At 40.7% G+C, this 23,072-nt stretch overlaps 2 protein-coding genes across 3 annotated transcripts in view; one reads left to right on the forward strand and one right to left on the reverse strand.

Moving 5' to 3' along the window:
• sema5a (sema domain, seven thrombospondin repeats (type 1 and type 1-like), transmembrane domain (TM) and short cytoplasmic domain, (semaphorin) 5A) overlaps window positions 1-23,072 on the forward strand; it is a 124,244-nt gene that overhangs the window by 64,689 nt on the left and 36,483 nt on the right. The window contains exons 6-13 of one of the 2 annotated variants that reach the window (XM_061666684.1): window positions 4,377-4,475; window positions 7,786-7,999; window positions 9,875-10,160; window positions 11,221-11,356; window positions 15,316-15,520; window positions 19,161-19,368; window positions 20,765-20,882; window positions 22,730-22,911. In XM_061666684.1, the coding sequence (XP_061522668.1) occupies window positions 4,377-4,475; window positions 7,786-7,999; window positions 9,875-10,160; window positions 11,221-11,356; window positions 15,316-15,520; window positions 19,161-19,368; window positions 20,765-20,882; window positions 22,730-22,911 (1,448 nt within the window). Of the gene's footprint in view, window positions 1-4,376; window positions 4,476-7,074; window positions 7,136-7,785; window positions 8,000-9,874; window positions 10,161-11,220; window positions 11,357-15,315; window positions 15,521-19,160; window positions 19,369-20,764; window positions 20,883-22,729; window positions 22,912-23,072 lie in introns of those variants that run through there. The other variant, XM_061666685.1, reaches the window with a different exon arrangement.
• Window positions 584-2,273, reverse strand: LOC133396643 (uncharacterized). The gene has a single exon (XM_061666686.1). It carries the CDS (start codon window positions 2,192-2,194, stop codon window positions 1,274-1,276), a length of 921 nt encoding a protein of 306 aa, XP_061522670.1. The 5' UTR covers window positions 2,195-2,273; the 3' UTR covers window positions 584-1,273.

Consider the following 23,072-nt stretch of genomic DNA (forward strand, 5'->3'; position numbering starts at 1 on the left):
CACATGTTCAAATTTTTGGTGATTCGACGCTTGCTGATTTCAGATGAGCAACAATGCATCAAGAGCTCCACATGCACAGACGGGAGCAATTTTTACTCAATATTGTGCCAGAAAGAAAAGTTCCAACTTTTCCACCATTTTTATCAAGATGGATGACAATTGAATGGAAAACAGCTTTCTTGGAGTTTGGTTAATCAAACTACATGATATCAACTTAACGAAACCAAATATCCCAGAAAATGGACTTCACATGGTGAGGAAAATGCGATGACTGATCTTCATGAATATTCTGCTTTGCAATTATTCCTCCCTCAACGTGACATGCTGTGCACATTTTCTTTTGATCAATGAAATATTCCGCTAATAGCAACTAAACAGCAAATAACTTTGCTCCAATAGTCCTCAAGTCATTCTCTTTAGTATAAAATAGAATTTGTAATAGCCTTCAGATATTTGGGTAGAAAGAAGTACAGAGAGAATGGAGAAAAGACACTGGAAGGATTGTTTTAGTAAGTTTTATTACCACAGATATTTGCATAAGTTTAGGCACTTTGACAACAAAAACGCACAAAAAGTCAGGTGATGTCAGTGTGATTGTACAAAGGCTCTGTTAACTACATCCACTACAGGCCAATCAGATGCACAGGTAAACATGTAGTACTACGTACTATTACTACACTACCTAGCACCAGCATTAAAAGCAAGTAGGGGTGGGCGTCGTACAAAATTTTATTGACCTACCCTATTGTGGCATACATTTACAATCAATAATTGCTTTTATTGTACTTCTAATGGGATGGGAAAATCTCTAAATGTTCTGATTCTGTTTTGATTCCAGTGTTGTATCGAGCAGAATAATGGTGTCTGGAAGAGTTGCCGTTGAGGTGGTCTGCATGGATTTTGCCTGTTGATTTCATGTAAAGATCACTTGAGGCTCAATTCTACACACACAATTTAGAACGATCCATCAATCAATAATATGTTAGTAGCCTATCCCTCCAAGCAGCCTGTACTGCTGATACGAGTCAGCAGAAGAGAAAAACATCAATTGAATCAAGATAATACTGTACTTTAATGGGTCTTTGGTCTTCTTGTGATGAAGGACTGTTATCCAGGTTTGATAAAACTGCCATTATGGCAGCCATTGTTTACAAACTTGCAGTCATTTGTCAACTTCGGAACCATGCTTGTAGCTGCCTTGTCCGCAAACTGGTTCTTGGTGCTGTGTGCACCTTGGTCCGTCAAATGGAAATTGCTCCATGTTGGTCATAGATCATTGTGCATGGTACTGGAAATTCTTCGATTTTGCGTCATCTTCTGCGGTCTTCCTCTTTGCATAACTACAGTACTTGTCCGGAATCCCACAAGCTCTGAGATCACTCAGCCTCTCCTCTTTGAGCTCATCGATGCATTTGTTTTTGAGCTGAACCTCGTCAGACACGTGTTTAGCCGTGTTTAGCCTCTCTCGACGCCTGGCAGCCGCTGCGTGCTCCTTTTCCCATATCTGCTCTTGTACTGCCTGTAAATGGAGGCGTCCCTCCTCCCTACGCTTCTTCTCCCTCTCCTCATGCTTGATGAGCTTCTCCTGATGACACTTGAGCTGCCGCTCAAATTCTGCCTTCTCTTTGGAAAACCCAACAGCCTCGCAGTGCTTTTTCCATTCAAGTTGGGTGTCTAGCTCAGCCTGGATCTTACAACGCTCAATACACGTGTCCAGCTTTAGAATCTGATTGTCCTTTTCCATTTGGGCTTTACACCGCATGTGTTGATAACGTTCAAAGTCCTGCTTCTTGGACTGTATGTCAGTTTGTGCCGCCTGTTTAACAAAGCAACGGTCCTTCTCAATCATCTGCCGTTTCCTTTCCTCTGCAGCCTTAATTTCATCTTTTTTCTTTTGAGAAGCCGCCGCCTCCTTCGCCAAGAAACTTGGGTCCCTGGCTCTTGCGAGGATTCTCTCGTACTCAGAAGCTGAAAGACTTATTGGATCTTCACGCACCTCCTCACGTGGAACTCGGACATTATAAATGAGGCCTTGGTTACAGATCACAATTTGTTTTTTGGGCTCGTTTTGATGGGAAGCAACAATAGGTTTGTTATCTGATTTGGAAGGTTTCTGTTTGCTGCTCATCCCAAACAGACCTCCATCCAGTACGAGCTTTTTCTCCTTGACGTCGAGGAGCTTAAAACCACACATAAAAACCTGATAGTGACATGGGTCGCTGAGGGACAGCGCAAAGAAGAATGGATATGGTCAACCATATTGGAGTAATGAGAACACAAGTTGAAAACTCAGATGGAAAGCATGAAAGTAATTGCCTGACTTGTTTAAATGTTGGTGACATCATAGAGTTGTCATTGTGACATCATGCAGTGGCTCTGATCAACAAATGGATAAAAAAAAATAAGGGATAGAGTAATATCGTAAATGGTACAATAAACTTTAAAAGAAAAAAACATTTCTACTCAATTATGGATTATTTGTTTGTTTTGGGAACCATATGTGGTCAGGGATTGCTCTTTCCTTTCAGCACATTACAATTGTGTAGAGGAGCAGGCTTACAGAAGTGATGCAACGAAGGTAGAAAAGTTTTGTGCAACAATTTCTAAAATTCAGGGTATTTCACTTCAGATAACTGAGAATGCCTCTGCTAGACAGTATTGCTCCAGCTTTTGTCACTAACAAATGAATGCTTTATCTTAATTTTGTATCAAACAGCTGGTTTAGAACTAAACTAAACTTAAAGGAAAGCCAAGCAGCTTTGATCTGTGCTTGAGTACATCAACCTGTATTTAACTTGACGGGAAGGCTGGTTAAGATCCTTCACAAGCAGGCAGAGGCTGTCCGACAAGGGACTAGTTTTCCTGAATTACAGTCCAGCCCTACCTCAGTCCTTGAGAGTGAAATTGTTTTCCTCACTTCCCCAGTGAGAATAAACTCATGTGGTTTACACTAAGAATAGCAATAAATGGCTTCCTTTTCCTGCTGCTGACAAGCCTTTTGTGGTTTATCTGGCAGACTATACTCCCGTAAGCTATTGTAAAGACACAGTGCCTGTGATTCAGTAAAATTAAAAGCCAGTGTTTTTTCTTCCCTCTAATGCACTTATCCACTCTTATCTTGTATATTTGATTCATTTCTACCATAAGAAAATGTCTTGTATTGAGTTGACAGAACCTGATTGCTTTGTATCCAACAAATCTATAATAGCCTCTGATTTACAATACAGTCATGGAACATTAGTCGGGACGTTTTCGTAAACAAGACTGTGAGCCTGGTAAAATATTAACTGTGCCATTATTTATTGTAGGACCAAGCTGTTGGAAAGACTTGCAATTACATGAGCATAATGTACGTAACTGGCTGTTTTCAAGTAGCACAGCTATATGGCCGTAAAACTACCGTAGTGCAGTAGTAGAGGAAGCAAATATGGACCGAGCATGAGTACATGAGCACTAAAAAAAAAAAAAAAACATACATTTGCTATATTTAGCGCCAAGAAATGACAAATTTTATGAGTCAACGTCCATCTTGATTGGAAGGAATTAAGGCTCCCCTCTGTAAGCGTGGTGTGGGATTGTACTGTGGGCATCTCAAAGTGACTGAGACAAGATCAGCTTGACTAGGTTTTAAATGTCTACAAAGGCCCCCTCACCAATCCCTTCTCAAGATGAGAAGACCCTGAGAAAATTAGTGTATCTGGGGGCAAAAAAACAATCGCACTCTTGACATTGATTGCCGACCACTGTTCCATTTGTCGTGGGCTTGCTGATGGAAATCTCCACCAAAACTTTCTTGAAAGCCTGACGGCAAAGTTCCCGCCGTCAATCAATCGTTCGATAAATCAATCACACTGTCACCCTGCTTTATTTCTCGTGAGGCTCTCACTAAGTGGTTTGCTGCAGGCCCGGACCAATGTCTGAACGAAGGAGTAAGTCAAGAATAGAGTGGTTGTGTGTACTTAACTGTAGACCAAAATAGAGCAAAGTGAATTGATTCATGTAGGGGGCAGCAAGTTGAGAAGAAACATGATTGAGTGAAGAATACGAGGCTCCACTTGTATTTCACTTACTGACCATTCAAGACAATTTTCTAAACTAATCCTGAATGGTGTTCTCCTGCCTTGACTGAGTTTTGCCAGTTAGCTACCTGACTCAGATGTGCTTCCTGTTGACTTGAGAGGTATTAGAATTGATCGTACAATGTCAAACCTGACCACGTTTCAGAGTGGCCCTCCTACTGCTACAGGTGTTTTGTCTCTTTTGCAAGCACAAAGTGTAATTTCGTCCCTGTGACTAATGCTGCTGCTCTTCAGTAGGTAGGTATAGGATCGGCTTCCAGCTGCTAACGTCGACCGCTCTCTGGTGTGTTTTTGCAGGAGGAGTGCCAGAACTACATCAGGGTGCTGCTGGTCAATGGAAACAGGCTGTTTACCTGCGGCACCAATGCCTTCACTCCCATCTGCACCAACCGAACGGTATAACCAACAACGTAACCTATATAAACCTTTACCTTCGTCAATGCAACAGGCACTGACGATGCATGTACATATTTTTCAGAATGTGAATATTCCCACTCTGTAGGAATAAAAACAACAGGTGACACTTTAACCCAAATCCAAGGTCATTTTAGGCGTGTGGAAAAAGTAATTTTATAAAGATTAAGCATTGACTGCATTTGAATTTTTTTGTTGGTTGTTTATGTTGCAATATTTTCTGATGAAGGGCTAATAATACCATGTGATATGTAGTGCACTTGGGGGTCTTAAGATAATTAAAAAATGAATCCTATTAAGTTCTTTGATAGAAGAACCTACCTTACCTTCAGATAATTACTCCCAATGATCATCAGTCCTTATCTTGTTGGTGAGCCTGTCTCATTGAGACATCTCAATTTTTTAAAATGAAAATCAATGTTGCAGGTTTAAAATGATGTATTCATTAATTCTAATGTAATCCAATAATTCCACTCTTCTCATATATGTCTACAAATCCTCCAAAAGTCCATGACGCTGTTCTTAAAGGGTATTTAGTCAAATATTTCACTTGTTGTGTTACAGCACAGAACGAGGGCAACACAAGATTAGGCTGTGCATTAACCCTGCTTTGTAACTTTCTGTGACACCTTCACTGAAGCTAAAAAAAAGTCTACAACACTCATAACATGTTGCTTTGTAACTGTCAGAACATCGCAACATTTATTTAAAATCCCAGTGAAGTCGGGTACAGAGCAGTATTTTAAATGTGCTGCTATCGTATCAAAGTCTATATCTCACAATGGGAAGCTTTCATAAGTTAAAATTGTGATGACATTTCTTGCAGTGAAAAGATGTTCAAATGTCATGACATTATTTTTTGCTACATATCAAATGTCATGTTTACCCACTGATCGTCTGATTGCGCACATTGGACATTAAAGTAAACAAACCGATGATGGTTGTACACAGGGAATGTTATTACAGTTGACATCTGTTTAATGTGACTGATCTTCAACCTTCCTTCTTCTGATGATGCTATGGGTGGAAAACGGATTTCACAATTCTCCTTGGTTTCACAGGCGCTTTGTGTACCCCTGCATGACCTAAATAGTATCAACTGGTGGCCTTTCATTGATTGACACCGTCAGAGAAGTACGCTATTAACTTGGTTGTAGCAGTTCACTTGCATTTCAAGCCAAAAATATCTTTTTTTTTTCTTTTTTTTTTAAAGGGACTAAAAGCATCCTGTGACCTATTGTCACCCTTTCCACCATGGCCCATGTTCCCAGGAACGCTATGGAAATCATGCGAGTGCTTCAAGGGAAACCAAAGACGATAACTATAGGTTTTCAATATTTTGGATATTTTGGATGCTGTCTGGCCCATCATCATAGCCTTACTTCTCGGGTCCACCACAATGAAAATGTCTCAAATCAAAACATTACAAACGTACAAGGAGCTGAAGACTTTCTGAACGTGTTCAGAATGTCATGCCAGCTCGGGCCCTGATGTAACAAGAAGCTTTTTAGTGTTTTACCCACTGATCGGGGTGCTTTGAGGGGGATTACCCAAGAACTAAATCTCGACCATGATTTCCATGATAACCAAACATTGGTCCTTCTTGAAACTACCTTTAACTTTGGTTATTTTAGATATTTTTGGATATTTTTAGTAAATATGTGAGCATATTTTATAATGATCTAATTGAAAAATAAACACTTGACGGTGTTGTATTATAAAATTAATGATAGTGTAGGTTACACCACTGCAAATGACATCCACAGTAACTAGCATTACATTTATCTCTTTAACCCTGCCAATCAGAATCATTACTATTATATATTTGTCTTTGACACTGTTTATTTCTGTATTTGAACTTATTCGATTATTCTGAAAATGTTATTGTTCTTACGTTTGGTATATTGTAACCAAATCGTTGGGAGGAAAAGAAAATGAAAACCGGATTGTAACTGATCTCAGTAAGGCGCGTGGTTAGGTTTTCTGTCACATTGTGTCACTTCAAATTCTCAGCAGCACCAAACAGCCCCATTTCTGTTTTCCAAAAGCCTTTATTATGGGCTTTTAGAGACACCTCAATGTCCTTGTTGCACATCTGACGGCTGCACTATAGATTACTCACTTATTCACTTCCTCTTGGTTATACAGCTGATCTATCATTGCGCTTCCTTTAAATGGCCCAAAACTGGCTCGTCTGTCCCACAGGAGGAGTCGAGTCAATAGCAGGCTTTCATCTCAAGGCAGTCGGGCATACAGAACTGCTGTGTTTTGTTGTGGTTTGGGTGGAGCAGACACGGACGGAGCGAATGCAAACCCATTCCTATCCAAATCGGAATTTGGCTTAAGAACTTGCCTTTTCTGCGTGTTGAGTGAAGTGCAGGCAACATCTTTACTAAAAATGTGTGAGGCTGGAGGAAATTCAGCTGTGAATGGGTCGAGGCGACGAGTTGAGCTAACACTGGACATCTTGCGCCACCAGCACTGAGTCATACATGTGGAACTTTTGACAGATAGGCAAGTAATTGGATCCAAAATCACTCCTTTGAATCAAGGCTAACTTAAATGAACTTCCCCCAAGCTGATCCCTTTGTGTTGCATTAACATGAAAACGATTGCATAAAACATCTAGGAGCTATGGCATGGTAAGTGAAGGTTGTCAAAGTTAAGTCCAGGGTCAAGCTGTAAATTATTTTTATCTTGGGCCTCTAAAAGATGTGGTTGAATGATGTTTTAAACAAATAAGCAGTTGCACTGTATCACAAACCAAGCAGGGAACACTGACACTAAGAAGACATTTTTAGGAGCGTTGGAATTATCACATTTTACGATATCATTGGACTTGGCAGCTACTATATTTGTGTGGTTTATGCTGCTAATTATTCCAAAGCTGCCCTGTGATTATGTTTCTTCCTTTTCATGCTTTGTATTCATATCTTTTGTGTCTGCTATGTGAACCAAACATAATGTAATGATGTTTTTTTTTGTCTGCCCCATTTGCATACTGGCAGCAGAAAACAAAACATTGCCAAAGCTTGTGGGTTTTAATGTTGCCCTTTGATATGCTGTCCTATATTTTCCTGCCAGCTTTCTGCAATGATCCGTTATTTAGAAATATTTAAGAAATACATTTCATTTACAAGTACATTGCCTCTTTGTTTCAGCTCTCTCAGGACACTTGTCTTAAAAAGACAAATAATTTTGTTTTTGCAGTGTCTTGGGAATGTCTGTGTCCTGCCAATGTCCACTTGTTCATTATTTTCCATTCGCTCACCCCCATTTTTTGTTTCTGCAGCTGACCAATCTGACCGAAATCCACGATCAGATAAGTGGAATGGCTCGATGTCCTTACAATCCCCTCCACAACTCCACCGCACTCATCACGTCCAGCGGCGAGCTTTACGCAGCTACGGCCATGGACTTCTCCGGGCGAGACCCAGCCATCTACCGCAGCCTGGGCGGCCTGCCACCGCTACGTACTGCCCAGTACAACTCCAAGTGGCTTAATGGTAGGCAGGTGTAGCTAATGGAATGAAAACATTTAAGTGCTATTTAAATAGGCCCGAAATTATGTAAACCATAAAAATCATGCAGGTTTTTGGATCGCTATGTTTATAAAAGTCTCAGTGTTTGAGTGATGGATTCAGCAGGCTTTATGCAGTATCTCACAAAGGTCAGTCCACACCTTAAATTTTCATAAAGATGTTATTTTCTCTTCATGGGACAAGACTGAAGAAATGACATTTAAATGTAAATATAACAGTGTAAATTTACTGTTTCCTCAAAAGAACTCAACAAACTGCCATTTGTGTCGAAACCGTTGGCAACAAACGCGAGTACACCCTGAAGTGAAAATGTCCAAATTAAGCCCAATTAACCATTATCAATCCCTGGTGTCATGTGACACAGTGTTACAAGGTCTCAGTTGTGAATGGGGAGAAATTGTGTTAAATTTGGTGTTATCATTCTCACACTCTCATACTGGTCAGTGGATGTCCAATATGGTGCTTCCTGGAAAAGAACTGTCTGAGGATCTGCAAAATGTTTCAGAGACCACACAAAATATTGGCACTTTGGGCACAATTTGGACAGTTTCTCTTAAAGGGTGTACTCACTTTTGTTGCCAGTAGTTTAGACATTAATTATTGGGTTAAGATTTATAGCGGCTAATTAACGTCCCATGAAAAGATATAAAAATGTAATGTTAAAATAATTTTAAAATTATTCAAAAACATGTCAAGGACATACTCAATTTTGTGAGATCCCAGCAAAAAAAACTACAAAGTTTCTCATTTGTCTTGTATATCCTGTCAAACATTCAGATGAACCCAACTGAAAAACAAAACAAGATCGGTTTTTGTGTGACACTTGGAAATAGCCAAAAATCAAAAGCAGTTGGCATTAGAACTTCTCTTTTGCACAGTAATGCAGTTTCTTAACAGGATTGTATCTACCTAAACTGAATTTAACAGTAGGTACATTTATAATTGTACTTGTACTTTGCAGTGGTGCAACTACTGTATATCATAACATTAGATATGCTTTTTCAATAACCTAATAATGTGAAAAGTGATGTGATTTATGAAACACTAAAGTGGACAGGTGTAATGAATGTCTCTTAGTTGAAGGATTACTTTCCTCCCCTAATTCATTAAATTGGAAACGAGCCTTTTTTTTCCTTTCATGTCCGTCATGTATCCAGGAGCATACAGCTATAATTTCTCAGTTTTTCCATAAAAATGAAAATGCACTTTAAAAAAAAATTTCACCTTGGTGCATATTTGAGACTTTAAGACAGTTTAGGTTGTCTGGTTTAGAGGAAGAGAAGTTTTATTTGGCCTGCGAGTCTCATCAGCAGATGTTTTTTTTTCTTCTTCTTTGCTTTCAGCACCTAAGCTAAATTGGAAAAATGTGAAGTTACTATGTGCTACTACAACCGCTGGGAAAATGGGTGCTTAATAATTAATTTTACAGTGAGTAGATTTTTTTTCCCCCTCCTGCTCCGCCCTCTAAGGTGCCGAGGATAAGAAGGTTGAAGTGAGGAGGGAGGGGCTGCTACACTTCCATTTAAAGATGAATTAAATCACTGCCAAGGAGAATAAAGTGTGCGGTTAGAATCTAATAATGTCATACATAAAAGATGAACGTTGTTGCTGGGGCGGTTGTCGCTGGGGTCACGTGCTTTTTGACAGGGTGTAAACCATTACGCTTCACCTCTTCTGGCCATTTCTCATCTCAACCTTTAAGTATGAAAAATGAGTTTTCCTATTGGAATGCTAAGCCATTAATAACATAGCCAGTAGTTATTCACCCTGATCACCTGCTGTTTTGGTGTGTTGCGTTGCAGTTTTCTAAGAGCATTCTCGCCTCTCCTCCTGCAACAGAACCAAACTTTGTGTCGTCCTACGATATCGCCAACTTCACTTACTTCTTCTTTCGCGAGTATGCGGTGGAGCACGACTGCGGTCGCACAGTCTTCTCTCGTGCCGGCCGTGTCTGTAAGAATGACATCGGCGGCCGCTTCCTCCTGGAAGATACGTGGACGACTTTCATGAAGGCCCGGCTCAACTGTTCCCGGCCAGGAGAAATCCCCTTTAACTACAACGAGCTGCAGGGCACCTTCTACCTACCTGAGCTGGAGCTACTCTATGGCATCTTTACCACCAATGTGTGAGTTTTATCAAGATATAATATGTAGAGCATAGACCACCAAGGCTAAATTGGATTAGCACCAAATTGTGCATGACTGGATTTTGCAAGAATTTCGCATTCACTGAGACTCAGACTATTTACACAAAGAACCATTTTGCAAAAACAGCCTTGCTCTTAATCCTTGTCTTGAATAATGTTTTCTTTTTTTTTTTCCCTTGACGATGCCCGACTCATCCACACAAGTTTTATGGAAATTGTTTTAGTCATTTTTGCATAGAAAAGGCTACTATAACTAACAATGACCAAGAAAAACAAGCCTTGAAAGAAGTTACAAATTCGAATGGCACTTATACAGAATAGTATAGATGTAAATTTACTGATATATTTTACACAAACAAGCAGATATACTGAATAACCATAGATCAAAAATTACAACATACACTACCAGCTATTTTGGGGTTTTGTTTTAGTGTTTATGGGAGAAAATCAAGGGATTGATTTTATATTGCAATACTCGGGTCATTTTTCCAACACATATTCAGATACTCACACACTTACTGAAAGCTGACTAATCTATTTATATTCAATGGTTCTCCATTGCTGAAAAACAATGTTTTCCCAAGGTATTTGGAAACATTACCCCTGCAGGTACTAAGTTTAATAAACAGCCACGTCGGATTCTAATTCATGTGGGCTAAGGCCAAGTCTGAGCGGAGAATGAAAACTGTCCTCTCGGTCTTTTCTTCCCCTGTAGCGGAACGACATTTGGGCATGTTGAAAGTGACAGCTGGAAAAGTCGAAGTTGTATTTCACAGTGGAGATGTGTGCAGTTAATCAAACAAGCCACACAGTTTAATTGTGTCCTGTTCTTGAGTTTACGAGCCAATATCGGCCATCATTTACAACGGGGTCTGACCTTCCGAGTGTGTTTTATGTGTATTACTGTCTCACAGCTATGCTAAATACAGAGCAAAGAAACAAAACAGTTTGTAGCGTTAGTAATTTATTTCTACCTCTCATCCGTCATCCCTCTGTCCTCTCACCCCTGTTCCTGTATTTTCCTCTTCCTGACTTTCAGAAACAGCATTGCTGCATCTGCTGTGTGCGCCTTCAATCTCAGTGCCATATCACAGGTCTTCAACGGACCCTTCAAGTACCAGGAGAACTCCCGCTCAGCCTGGCTGCCCTATCCTAATCCCAACCCTGACTTTCAGGTAAACAAAAAAATCACAATCAGCAACTATCTTTTCAGTAACCAGGGATTATTTGTTTCTTAAATAATAATAAACCTGTAAAATTAAATATGATAATATGATACATGCATTTGTCATGTTCAAGTCCAAACAAACTTTACACGACATTTAATGAACTACATCCCTCTATTTATAGAGTCGCTTCTCAAATAAACTTACTGGTGCTCTTTACATTTTGCACCATCATTGATTAGAAATGTTTCCTCGCTTCCTCCTGAACTTCTATTAACTGTCCTCGTGTTGTTCTACACAAGCAGCACTGAGGCACTTTATCCTCACGATTTATTACACAGAGTGGGAGGAGGATGTTGTATGAGCAGAAGTGGCTCTTAGGGGTGGAGTTTAGCAGATAATCCTCACCGTTCTCCATGAAGGATAGAAATCCCTCCAAGGCCCAATTGCCAATCAGTGAGACGCCCCCTTCCTTCCCTGCCATACATGTTCCACCATGCACACGTGGTCTGCATATTTCCTGCAAGCAGAAGCAGAATCAGGATGTTCTACAAGAAAAACATTGAATACAAATTGAGTCACATGGAAAGCCACTCAGTGCAGACACACTTTAATGTTTGCTAACAGGCTGTTTGAGTGAAAGTCTTTTCGCTTCTAGGAACCCAATTTTCCTTCCATTCAAGACTCGCAACATTTCCCCTTTCTCAGCATACCGTGGATACATCCCTTAGAGGACCTGCATTGCCATCTCAATCTCCCCCTAAAATTGTCCACAATAGCTGATGCTCACCACTGGGCCGACGCGCAGTTTATCTCAGTTTCAGTGACATCTTCATCAATTTGTCAATGCTGCAAGATTAGATTTACGAGTACTTCATCCCTTTGTACACATGAGCGGACATACACGTCGTTAAAATCAAGCTTTCTCTATCTTATGTGAAAATATCAGGTTATAGACCGCTGCCAGATAGAGATAATGAGAAGTCTGTGAACTAATCATTCAGCACACGCAACCTGATCGTTAAGTTAGAGCCAAAACATTTTTTTTTTTTTTTTTTTTACTGCTAATAGCATCTGTGCTGGAATAGGCTTTCTGGCTCGTTTAATATTGTAAATGCACTCATAATAAGTATGTACAAAAAGTTAGTTGAGCCAAATACTCATGAATATTAGTATTTATTTTGTGTGTTTCAAAATGAGAACATACAATTGATTTTCTAATTTTTGTCATCAAGTCAAGATTAATTTACTTATTTCGAACATGTACATTGGTTAGAATTACATATGTTATTATTTGATTTTCGAGTAAAAGAGGGGATTTCATCCATTTACCACATTTTGATTATGTGCAACTGAAAACTAAGGGCTTTTTTTTCAGTGCATCTGTCATCTTTTTCCATTAACCATGTGGCTGTCAAAAAAAAAAAAAATAGAGCGTGACACAATTTTTTCACTTTTGTTTCAAGAATTATTGTTGTTGCAGTTTGAGTTTACTCCACCCTAGAATTTTAAAAATACATTTAAAAAAACGGCATGGTTCTGCCATCTTCAATGTCAATGGGTCCTTGTACTAAGATAGGGACAGACAAATAATATGGAGCAGTTTGAAAGGGCCTATTCAGTGGGTCTTTCTAACAATCAGTCCCAATTTCTGCTAGTATTCAAATATTTCATCATCTGTTTGCAAAGCCAAGCCCTTGTGTAGTGAGCCATTTTTCAAAACATACAGTTCCAATGCCATTATTCAATGGCACTTGCAATCTGAGCAGAGGACACAAGGTGAGATGGACACACTCGCACACACTCAACCAAATGATGGTTCTGTCCCTCACCTCAACTGGACTGAACCTGCAAACTCACACATCCATCTTTGTGTATCCGCTCAAAGGTGTCACACGCGCCTCGTCACGATGGCAGATATGTAATCATACAGATCCCCATGTGCACAAAGCCAATCTCACCGAGCGATAACCAATATCGGGAGATGCTATAATATGATGTGTGTTCATACAGTGTGTCTCTTTGCTGGGAGAAAAACAATAAGAGCAGGCAGGCATAAAGGCTTGGTGCAGTCCCTCACGACGCTCATTTCCCATCTGCTGAAGTGGTGAGGGCCATGATCCATTGCCTATCACTGGAAAAGCCTCCATGATGCTCATCAGTCAGTCCACGGAAGGCCGGGAATTGATCTGTATGAAGTGCTGTTGTTACTGTAGCTAGTCACTTAGAACTAATCGCCACAGTGTCCAGGCCCAGTTAACTGTAACCTGAGTATGGTTAGCCTGAAGCAAATCGCAATTCATTATACGACTGGCTTTTCGAGGAGAATTACAAGAAATACAACTACAACATTAGGTATACTCTGCACATACATTTTCATGAAATGCAATAGGAAAGCTCATAATGCTGATGGATAGTTGTAATAATAGAAATTCTACACGAGCGGTGCGGAAATTACAAGCAGCTGTCAGTATGATGATGTGCCGGTCGACACCACTGCAAACTGCAATAATACATTGAACAAAAATATAAATGCAACACTTCTGTTTTTGCTCCCATTTTTCGTGAGCTGGACTCAAAGATCAAAAACTTTTTCTACATACACAAAAGGCCATTTCCCTTAAACATTGTTGACAAAACTGTCTAAATCTGTGTTAGTGAGCATTTCTCCTTTGTCGAAATAATCCATCCCACCTCACAGGTGTGGCATATCAAGATGCTGATTAGACAGCATGATTATTGCACAGGTGTGCCTTTAGGTTGGCCGCAATAAAAGGCTACTCTGAAATGTGCAGGGTTGGTTTATTGTGGGGGTCTCGGGGCGTCAGAAAACCAGTCAGTATCTGGTGTGGCCACCATTTGCCTCACGCATAGAGTTTATCAGGTTGTTGATTGTGGCCTGTGGAATGTTGGTCCACTCTTCAATGGCTGCGAAGTTGCTGGATATTGGCAGGAACTCAAGTCGTTTACGACGACGAACTGCAGTCAGGTCGAGACCCCGATGAGGACGCCGAGCATGCAGATGAGCTTCCCTGAGACGGTTTCTGACAATTTGTGCAGAAATACCGATTGTTGCAGCAGCTGTCCGGGTGGTTGGTCTCAGACGATCTTGGAGGTGAACATGCTGGATGTGGAGGTCCTGGGCTGGGCTGGTGGGGTGTAACGTGTAACGTGTAACGCAGTCTGCAGTTAGGCCGGTTGGATGTACTGCCAAATTGTCTGAAACAGCCTTTGGAGACGGCTTATGGTAGAGAAATGAACATTCAATTCACGGGCAATAGCTCTGGTGGACATTCCTGCAGTCAGCATTCCGATTGCACGCTCCCTCAGAACCTGCGACATTTGTAGCACTGTGCTGTGTGATAAAACTGCACATTTCAGAGTGGCCTTTTATTGCGGCCAGCCTAAGGCACATTTGTGCAATAATCATGCTGACTCATCAGCATCTTGATATGCCACACCTGTGAGGTGGGATGGATTATCTCGACAAAGGAGAAATGCTCACTAACACAGATTTAGACAGATTTGTGAACAATATTTGAGGGAAATGGCCTTTTGTGTATGAAGAAAAAGTTTTAGATCTTGGAGTCCAGCTCAAAAAAAAAATGGGAGCAAAAACAAAAGTGTTGCGTTTATATTTTTGTTCAGTATAAATATTGTTAGTTGTTTACTGATAAACAACACTGTTAAGGTGATACTGTGGATCCCTCACAGTTTCAACCGCAACTTAGAAATATCTTTTCAAATAAAGATATTAAGTGATCCAATTATATTGAGTAGGTGTATCGAATGAGCTGGTCAAAATTGTCTCGTCAGCTTGTCTTTACCTCGTTTGAAATTTTCAAATCGACCATGGCAACAATGTTCATTTTTCGTCTTATTTCAGCACAGTTTCTGCCTAAAAAGCACCATGCTTGGCTTGGCATATATAGCCGAATTTGCTTTTAACATTTGGTCTGTCTCCACAGTGTGGCACCATCGACTCAGGCTCCTATGTGAACCTGACAGAGAGAAATTTGCAAGATGCCCAGAAGTTCTTGTTGATGCATGAGGTGGTCCAACCCGTGGTTCCCGTGCCCTACTTCATGGAGGATAATGTCCGCTTCAGCCATGTGGCCGTGGATGTGGTGCAGGGCAAAGACATGCTCTTTCATATCATCTATTTAGCCACTGGTAAGTTCACACCAGATGTTTATGCATTTTTAACTAGTTTAACTCTAAAATGTGACAAGGCATAAGTTGTCAACATGCGGGGTAGATATTTGATATTGATAAGGGTGTGTAGCTTTATGTTTGGTAAAGCGCCGTGTTCTGGTTGAACGCTTTCAACACGAAAACTTTTTGTTGCACTCGCGGGGTAACACCCACACCTTTCCAGATGAAAAGCCTCAACAGCCACACTTGCCCCACTGCTACTACACAACCCCCTCATTTTATATCCCTTTTTTATTTAAACAAATGAGCCAGCTATTTTATATATATGCAGATGATATGAAGTTCTACACCAATGCACACTACAAAAACAGTGACGAGCACTGTTAAATAAAAAAAAAAGAAACATCATCTTTGAGGCACATTTTGTGTGTTGTACAGTATCACAATATGATATGAAAGTGTAGCTAATGATGTCATTATGTGTACATAAGCACATAATTGATGGAGTCATGCATACATAAACCTTGTTCTATATCATCACTGTGCAATACCACACCATGAAAACAACCATGAAAAGCACTGTGTAAAAAGAAAAAAGTCATAAGTGATTATGAAGATGTCTTGCACATATTTTCAGTCTCATTGTGTGTTGCCAACAGCAATCAGTACACTGTTTGATCCCTCTATTATGACAATATGCTCTGACAGTCAGAGTATAAGTGTGGAAAGTTTTATCAGTGGGACACCAGATACTCACCAGGCATCTGCTTTCTGTTCTGTACTAATTTGTTCCACATACTGTAGCATGGGAGGGGATCAAATGTAGCAAACTCAACCTTAATTATGAAGTTGGGAGCGTTTAACACTCTCGTGTTGTGTTTTAACAAGGGACAGATAGAATGTTTTTTTTTTTTTTTTCAGGACGTTGTAGGGCCAGGAAGTGGCAATTATTAATAAGGGGGGAAGTTACAAAGGCATTAAAGAGGATGAAAAATGGAAAGGCAGTTGGTCCTGATGACATTCCTGTGGAGGTATGGAAGCATCTACGAGAGGTGGCTGTGGAGTTTTTGACCAGCTCTAGCGCGTGAGAAGATGCCTGAGGAAAGGTTTGCTGGTCCCCATTTTTAAGAACCAGGGTGATGTGCAGAGCTGTGGTAACTATCGAGGAATGAAGTTGATGGGCCACAATGAAGTTATGGGAAAGAGTAGTTGAGGCTAGACTCAGGGCAGAAGTGAGTATTTGCGAGCAACAGTATGGTTTCATGCCTCGAAAGAGTACCACAGATGCATTATTTGCCCTGAGGATGTTGATGGAAAAGTACAAAGAAGTTCAGAAGGACCTACATTGTGTCTTTGTAGATCTAGAGAAAGCCTATGACAGAGTATCCAGAGAGGAACTGTGGCATTGCATCCGGAGGTCTGGAGTGGCAGAGTAGTAAGTTAGAATAATACAGGACATGTACGAGGGCAGCAGAACAGCGGTGAGGTGTGACAGACGAATTTAGGGTGGACGTGGTACTGCATCAGGGATCAGCCCTGAGCCCCTTCCTGTTTGCAGTGGTGATGGATAGCCTAACAGATGAGGTTAGACTGGAATCCTCCTGGACCATGATGTTTGCAGATGACATTGTCAGTGAAAGCAGGGAGCAGGTGGAGGAACAGTTAGAAAGATGGAGGCATCCACTGGAAAGCAGAGGAATGAAGATTAGCTCAAGTAAGACAGAATATATGTGCATGAATGAGAGGGGTGGGGGGGGGAAGAGTGGGGCGACAGGGAGAAGAGATAGCAGGGGTGGAGGACTTTAATACTTGGGGTCGACCGTCCAGCGCCATGGTGAGTGTGGTCAGGAAGTGAAGAAATGGTTACAATCAGGTTGGAACGGGTGGAGGAAGGTGTCAGGTGTGTTATGTGACAAGAGTCTCTGCTACGATGGAGGGCAAAGTTTGTAAAACAGTGGTGAGGTGAGTACGGATTAGAGACAGCGGCACTGAAGAGACAACAGGAAGCAGAGCTGGAGGTGGTGGAAATGAAGATGTTGAGGTTCGCTCTCGGAGTGACCAGGTTGGATAAAATAAAAATGAGCTCATCAGAGAGACAACCAAGGTTCGATGTTTTGGAGACAAAGTTAGAGAGCGCAGACTTCGATGGTTTGGACAGGTCCACAGGAGAAATAGTGAGTATATTGGTAGAAGGATGATGAGGATGGAGCTGCCAGGCAAGAGAGTTAGAGGAAGACCAAAGAGAAGGTTGATGGATGTCGTGAGGGAAGACATGAGGGCAGTTGGTGTTGGAGAGGAGGATGCAGGAGAAAAGTAGTACCATTCCTTACATGGAAAAGGATGACGCGCTGTGGCGACACCTAATGGGACAAGCCGAAAGGTAAAGAAGTAGGGCGCTGTGATCATTGTGCGGACACTCCTGAGTTGTTTGGTCGCTATGAAACTTTGAAACACCACCAAGCCCATTGTCGTGCATTATCAGTCCCGTCCTACCATCAGATACATCCGATTACCTATCCTACTATAACATCTTGCTATTAATTCCTAAAGAGAATGCAAACTCCGCATAGGAAGGCCACAGCCAGGATTCGAACCCCCAACGTTCACCATGCCGATATTTCACACAAACTGCAGTTTTGCTATTTAACACATACACACACAGATTTTCTAACATCTTAACCAATTTTTATCTGAGACCCCATGCATGGCATACAACATAATATACACAAAAGGTGTATTGTTCATATAGTGTGTTGTGTAATCGGAAAAGAACTGACTTGCAGAAAACAGGATTTCTGATCAGAAATATAAAGCACACTTAACATTTGTGGTTGTTGGCCCCATTTGTTTTCTGAGCATGTTGGGGAATAATAATCATTGCTAACAACTCACACACTGTAGGATAATTGCTAAGGATAATCTTTAGCCCCTTCAGATAATCAGGCCACTGCTGGCTTTGGTCAAAAAGGGGAATCTGGTCCAAAATCATGTTTACCAGGCTTTTCCAGGCTTTATCTTGAATCCTTTTTTTTCCAGACGATAAATAAAAGCTTAAAGCATCGTTCTTACTCCAGTTTTTTTGTAGTTTTTGTAGCCTGGTTGAATTCTTTAGCCCTTCAATTTATGAACATACTTGCAGACAATTCTGCACTTCCAATTTGTTTGTGATCACAATGCTTCACAAATCCTTTCGACCACCATCCATCTAGGTTTCATAGCACAGCTGCTCTAAATTAATAGCACTGGTAATTATTAATTACCAAAACCTTTTTTTTTTTTTTTTTTTTTTACATTTCTTTTATGCTGTATTCTTATTACATCCCTCTTATATGTAGTTTTACGAACAGAACATTTTGTAGTGGTTAAATGTTATGCTTGATTAATTTATTGATTAACTTGTCAGCAAAGCCCAGAATTTAGTTTAAAATTGCTCATTTCTGTTCAAAATGGTAAAACATCCAGGCTCAGTGAAATTGAAATTCGAGTCCACTTCTCAGTACTTACCAATATGATGCTGGAATGTCTCAGAGGTGCTCTAATAGATTTGGTACGCACTGTACATTGATAATGTAGAATTAGTTAACAAATAGGGTTTCTTGTCCTATTAAGGAACAAGTTCTTTTTTTTAATGACCAAAAACTCATTTACTTTCTCCTAGATTACGGCACTATCCGAAAAGTGCTCTCCCCTCTGAATCAGTCCACGGGAAGCTGCCTATTGGAAGAGATCGAGCTGTTCCCAGCCAGGAAGAAGCAGCCCATCCGGAGCCTGCTGATCCTGCACAGCCGGAGCGAGCTGTACGTGGGCGTACGAGACCAGGTCATCAAGATCCCCCTGAAGAGGTGCAGCTACCACAAGGGCAGAGAGTGAGTACATGCGCAAGCAAAACCATTTGTCTCAATGGAAAGCATCCAAAGCAAATGTGGCACAGCTCTAAAGGTTCGTCGTCTTCAGTAGAATGCTCTTATCTGAGAGGGCCAGATCAATGTTGGTCAGGGGCTTAAACTAAGGCCAAAAAAAACATACCTCAGCTTTTATGTGAGCAACTGGACTCTTCCTGTCTTACTGTCTTCCTCCTAAATTGCCACACACATTGGGCTGGTGCAGCTGTGTGTGGTTATCAGTCATATTAAGTTCCTCTGTCAGACTGGCAACCCGTCAAGTGTAAAACCTGAGACAGAGGACTCGGTGTAAAGACTCCACAAGGGTGGGAGCCATCCATCATCACATACTGGAAGAATCACAGCATTCTTTGTTGAGCACACAACATCCAGTTTTTCTTGAGAGTATTGTTGTTTTGTCGTTGTTAGGGGGGGGAAAGCCATTTGGCGGGCTGTGCAGAAGGATTCGCTGATGAGTGTTAACTCATTCTCTCATTTTCAACCCCTTTATCCTTATCCCAAATGATACATTTCATAAGTTTCCCTCATAATTGCTAAATCCACATTCACGTATTTGGTTTCTCACTCTGCATCTTGACGACCTTATTATTATGAAAACCTACAGAACAACTTGGACTACATGTTACTTGGGGCTTTCAGTGACTCACATAGGTCATTATGATGCAAGTCTGCTCGAATGAAGTTGATATGATTTTGTTAGTGTTCTCTCATTGTTTAATTGTTTAGCTGATAAACTGTACTTGTTAAAGTTTTGCGACAGATTAAGGTTCATCAATTGATCTTAATCAAAACTGCTTAGTCCCCTTTGAATCTTGGGTATTTTGGACAATTTTCTGCTCCAGCATAGCTGTGCCCCAGTGCACAAGGCAAGGTCAACAAAGACATGATTGGATGCGAATGCTTTGGAGAACTGCATAAAACACCTTGCGGGTGATCTACAACCCCAATTCCAATGAAGTTGGGACGTTGTGTTAAACATGAATAAAAACAATACAATGATTTGCAAATCATGTTCAACCTATATTTGATTGAATACACGACAAAGACAAGATATTTAATGTTCAAACTGATAGACTTTATTGTTTTTAGAAAATAATCATTAACTTGGAATTTTATGGCTGCAACGCGTTCCAAAAAAAGCTGGGATAACTTGAAGAAAAGCCCCCTGTATGCAAGGCATCTACGTATTAGACACTCAGAATAAATTTACATTTTTGGGGGAATTTGTGTTATGCTGTATAGTCACCTTCAAAAGGCAGTTTTTCCTCCCTGCTCTTTTCCTGCATGCATTATGTAATAGGTGAATTAAAATTGTTAAAAAAAAACAAGTGTACTTATATTTGATCTTTTCCATTACAAGAGCATGTGTGGGGGCCAGAGACCCTTATTGTGGTTGGGACCTCCTCCTGAAGAAGTGCACCACCCTAGAGGAAAGCGCCAGAATGAGCCAATGGGAGCAGAGCATTACAAAGTGTCCTGTGAGTACCCATCTAATGATTTAATGCTGCTTTGCTGTGTTGGAAAAAGTCATTCCATCGGCACACAAATCTAATCGTGACATCCACGTGAGTTTATGTTGCTCTGAAGTCATTTGATTTATTCCGAAAATCTGACTTGGCAAGTTATCCTTTCCAAAGAAATGCATCTTGGAAACAAACAAACCAAAGTTTATTGGAGCCACATGTCCCCCACCAGCGCGTTCTCAATCATTCACCTCTGGCTGCTCCTTCCTTTCTTCAAACTCTCACCCTTTGTGGGCGCTATATCTGCTAAATATTTTTTGCTTCTTGAGAAATATCCAAATGTGCCATTTTCAAGAACAGAGGAGGCTGCTCCGTGCTGTGTCCCATATTCACAGGCAGGTTGTCAGTCTCAAATGTGTCTTTAGGCAAGAATACATACAGCGTGCACGTAATCTCACACGATTGTCATGGCAGACAACCTTTATTGTATGTACTGACTTGAGCAGTTGTTCAACAGCCGGGCGGCCCCTTGATACACTTCCTCATGGGCCCCAATCCATAGAAAATGAGGGCATTTTGCATAAAACCTGTGGCACTTTTTTATCCCGTAACATTGAAATAATTCAATTGAATGAGTGTCTATTCTGTGCATGCTGTTTAAATGATCAGTATTCACGCACAGATGTTGGTAATGATAAACTGACTTAATATACATACATACAGGTTTGTGCATGCATAAACAGATATATGTGCATAAACCCAGTAGGATTAATATGGTGCCATCATGTATATACAAATTTCATTTGGCATACTGCAGGGAAATTTGTCACACAAGCACAAAATGTTTTGCTTACATTTGCACTCTGATTTAAAATGATGGTAGTAATTTAGAACAAGAATACCTTGACACGCTGTGGCAGGGCATTATTTTTCTACCTGGAACTTAATCTGATTTAATCCACCTCTTAATATCACATTGTAATTATAGAAAGCATCAACACTTACCCATAACGCAGTTTAGAGTATAACAGCATACAACTGTGCCATGTCCACCATCCAGAGATGCTGATTATTAACCGTATTAATGTGTGCAGATCGCTACAAGTGAGCTTTGCGAGACAAACGGGACTTTCAGGTCACCACATATTACTGCCTATATCACACATATTTCCATTATTATTTATTAACCTCTGTCAACCCAGAACAATTTATTTCTGATTGAGAATGCACTGTAAAATTTTGTATGCACTATTGCTGCATATTACCAAATACTGTCTGGTGGCCACAATCTTGAGCTTCTAGGCCACACACACACCAAAAAACATGTTTTTCTTATCAACCATGCGACCAGCAGGTGAAGAAGCTTTCGGAACCACAAGTAAAAATGTATCTTTTAGATAGTAAAATTGTTATGTGCATATCTGAGAGCAGCACGTCAACATGGCGCACGTCAGCTTGCCTACGAAGCACATAAGTAATTCATACTTGCAGTTTCATTCAATTTTGTTACTCCTTTCTATTATGCTGGCCACGTTTATTTTCTCACATTTGTGTGCTCCCATGTGTGTCCATTCCTCGCATTTTGGAACATCATCATCATAGTCGGGAGACCATTTCCATATTCCACACAGCTTCTTGGTTACTGCATATTTGCCTGGCAGCACCTGACTAATTCGAGATGCCATAGATGATTTGTACTTATTTTTTGCATCTGCTGAAATTTAGGAAAATTGAGTTCGAGTTGTCGACTCTCCAGCTTCTGCCTGTGTTTTCCTGCCAAGCAACGCTCTCCCAAGGCCGGTTTCTAGGACAAGATGTTTTTTTATGAACGCTTTTACTTTTATCTGTTTCATTGCTAACAGGTCCGCAATGTGACAGTCGATGGAGGTTTTGGTGCTTGGTCGGGATGGTCCACTTGTAGCCACAATGACGGTGGCAGCGCAGGGTCCTGCCTATGTCGGACACGGGCGTGTGACAGCCCCGCCCCTCAGTGTGGTGGGCAGAGGTGTCGTGGGAGCAGCGTTGAGGTCGCCAACTGCTCCAGGTAAGTTTTGTCTGTTATTACTGTCCGTAATAGTGTTAGTGCATCAAGACATAAATTATTAGCCTCAAAACAGTTTGCCAGTTTATGCGGGATTGTTGTGTGTTTAATAGGATAACAAATGTAAGCCAATTATTTGGCATTGCACTCACTGACAAGTTAAA

Source organism: Phycodurus eques, chromosome 21 (assembly GCF_024500275.1).
Source record: "Phycodurus eques isolate BA_2022a chromosome 21, UOR_Pequ_1.1, whole genome shotgun sequence".
Taxonomy (NCBI): domain Eukaryota; kingdom Metazoa; phylum Chordata; class Actinopteri; order Syngnathiformes; family Syngnathidae; genus Phycodurus; species Phycodurus eques.

Coding starts and splice junctions, on each gene's coding strand:
- LOC133396643 (XM_061666686.1), bottom strand. CDS start 2,194: ATGTGTGGTTTTAAGCTCCTCGACGTCAAGGAGAAAAAGCTCGTACTG.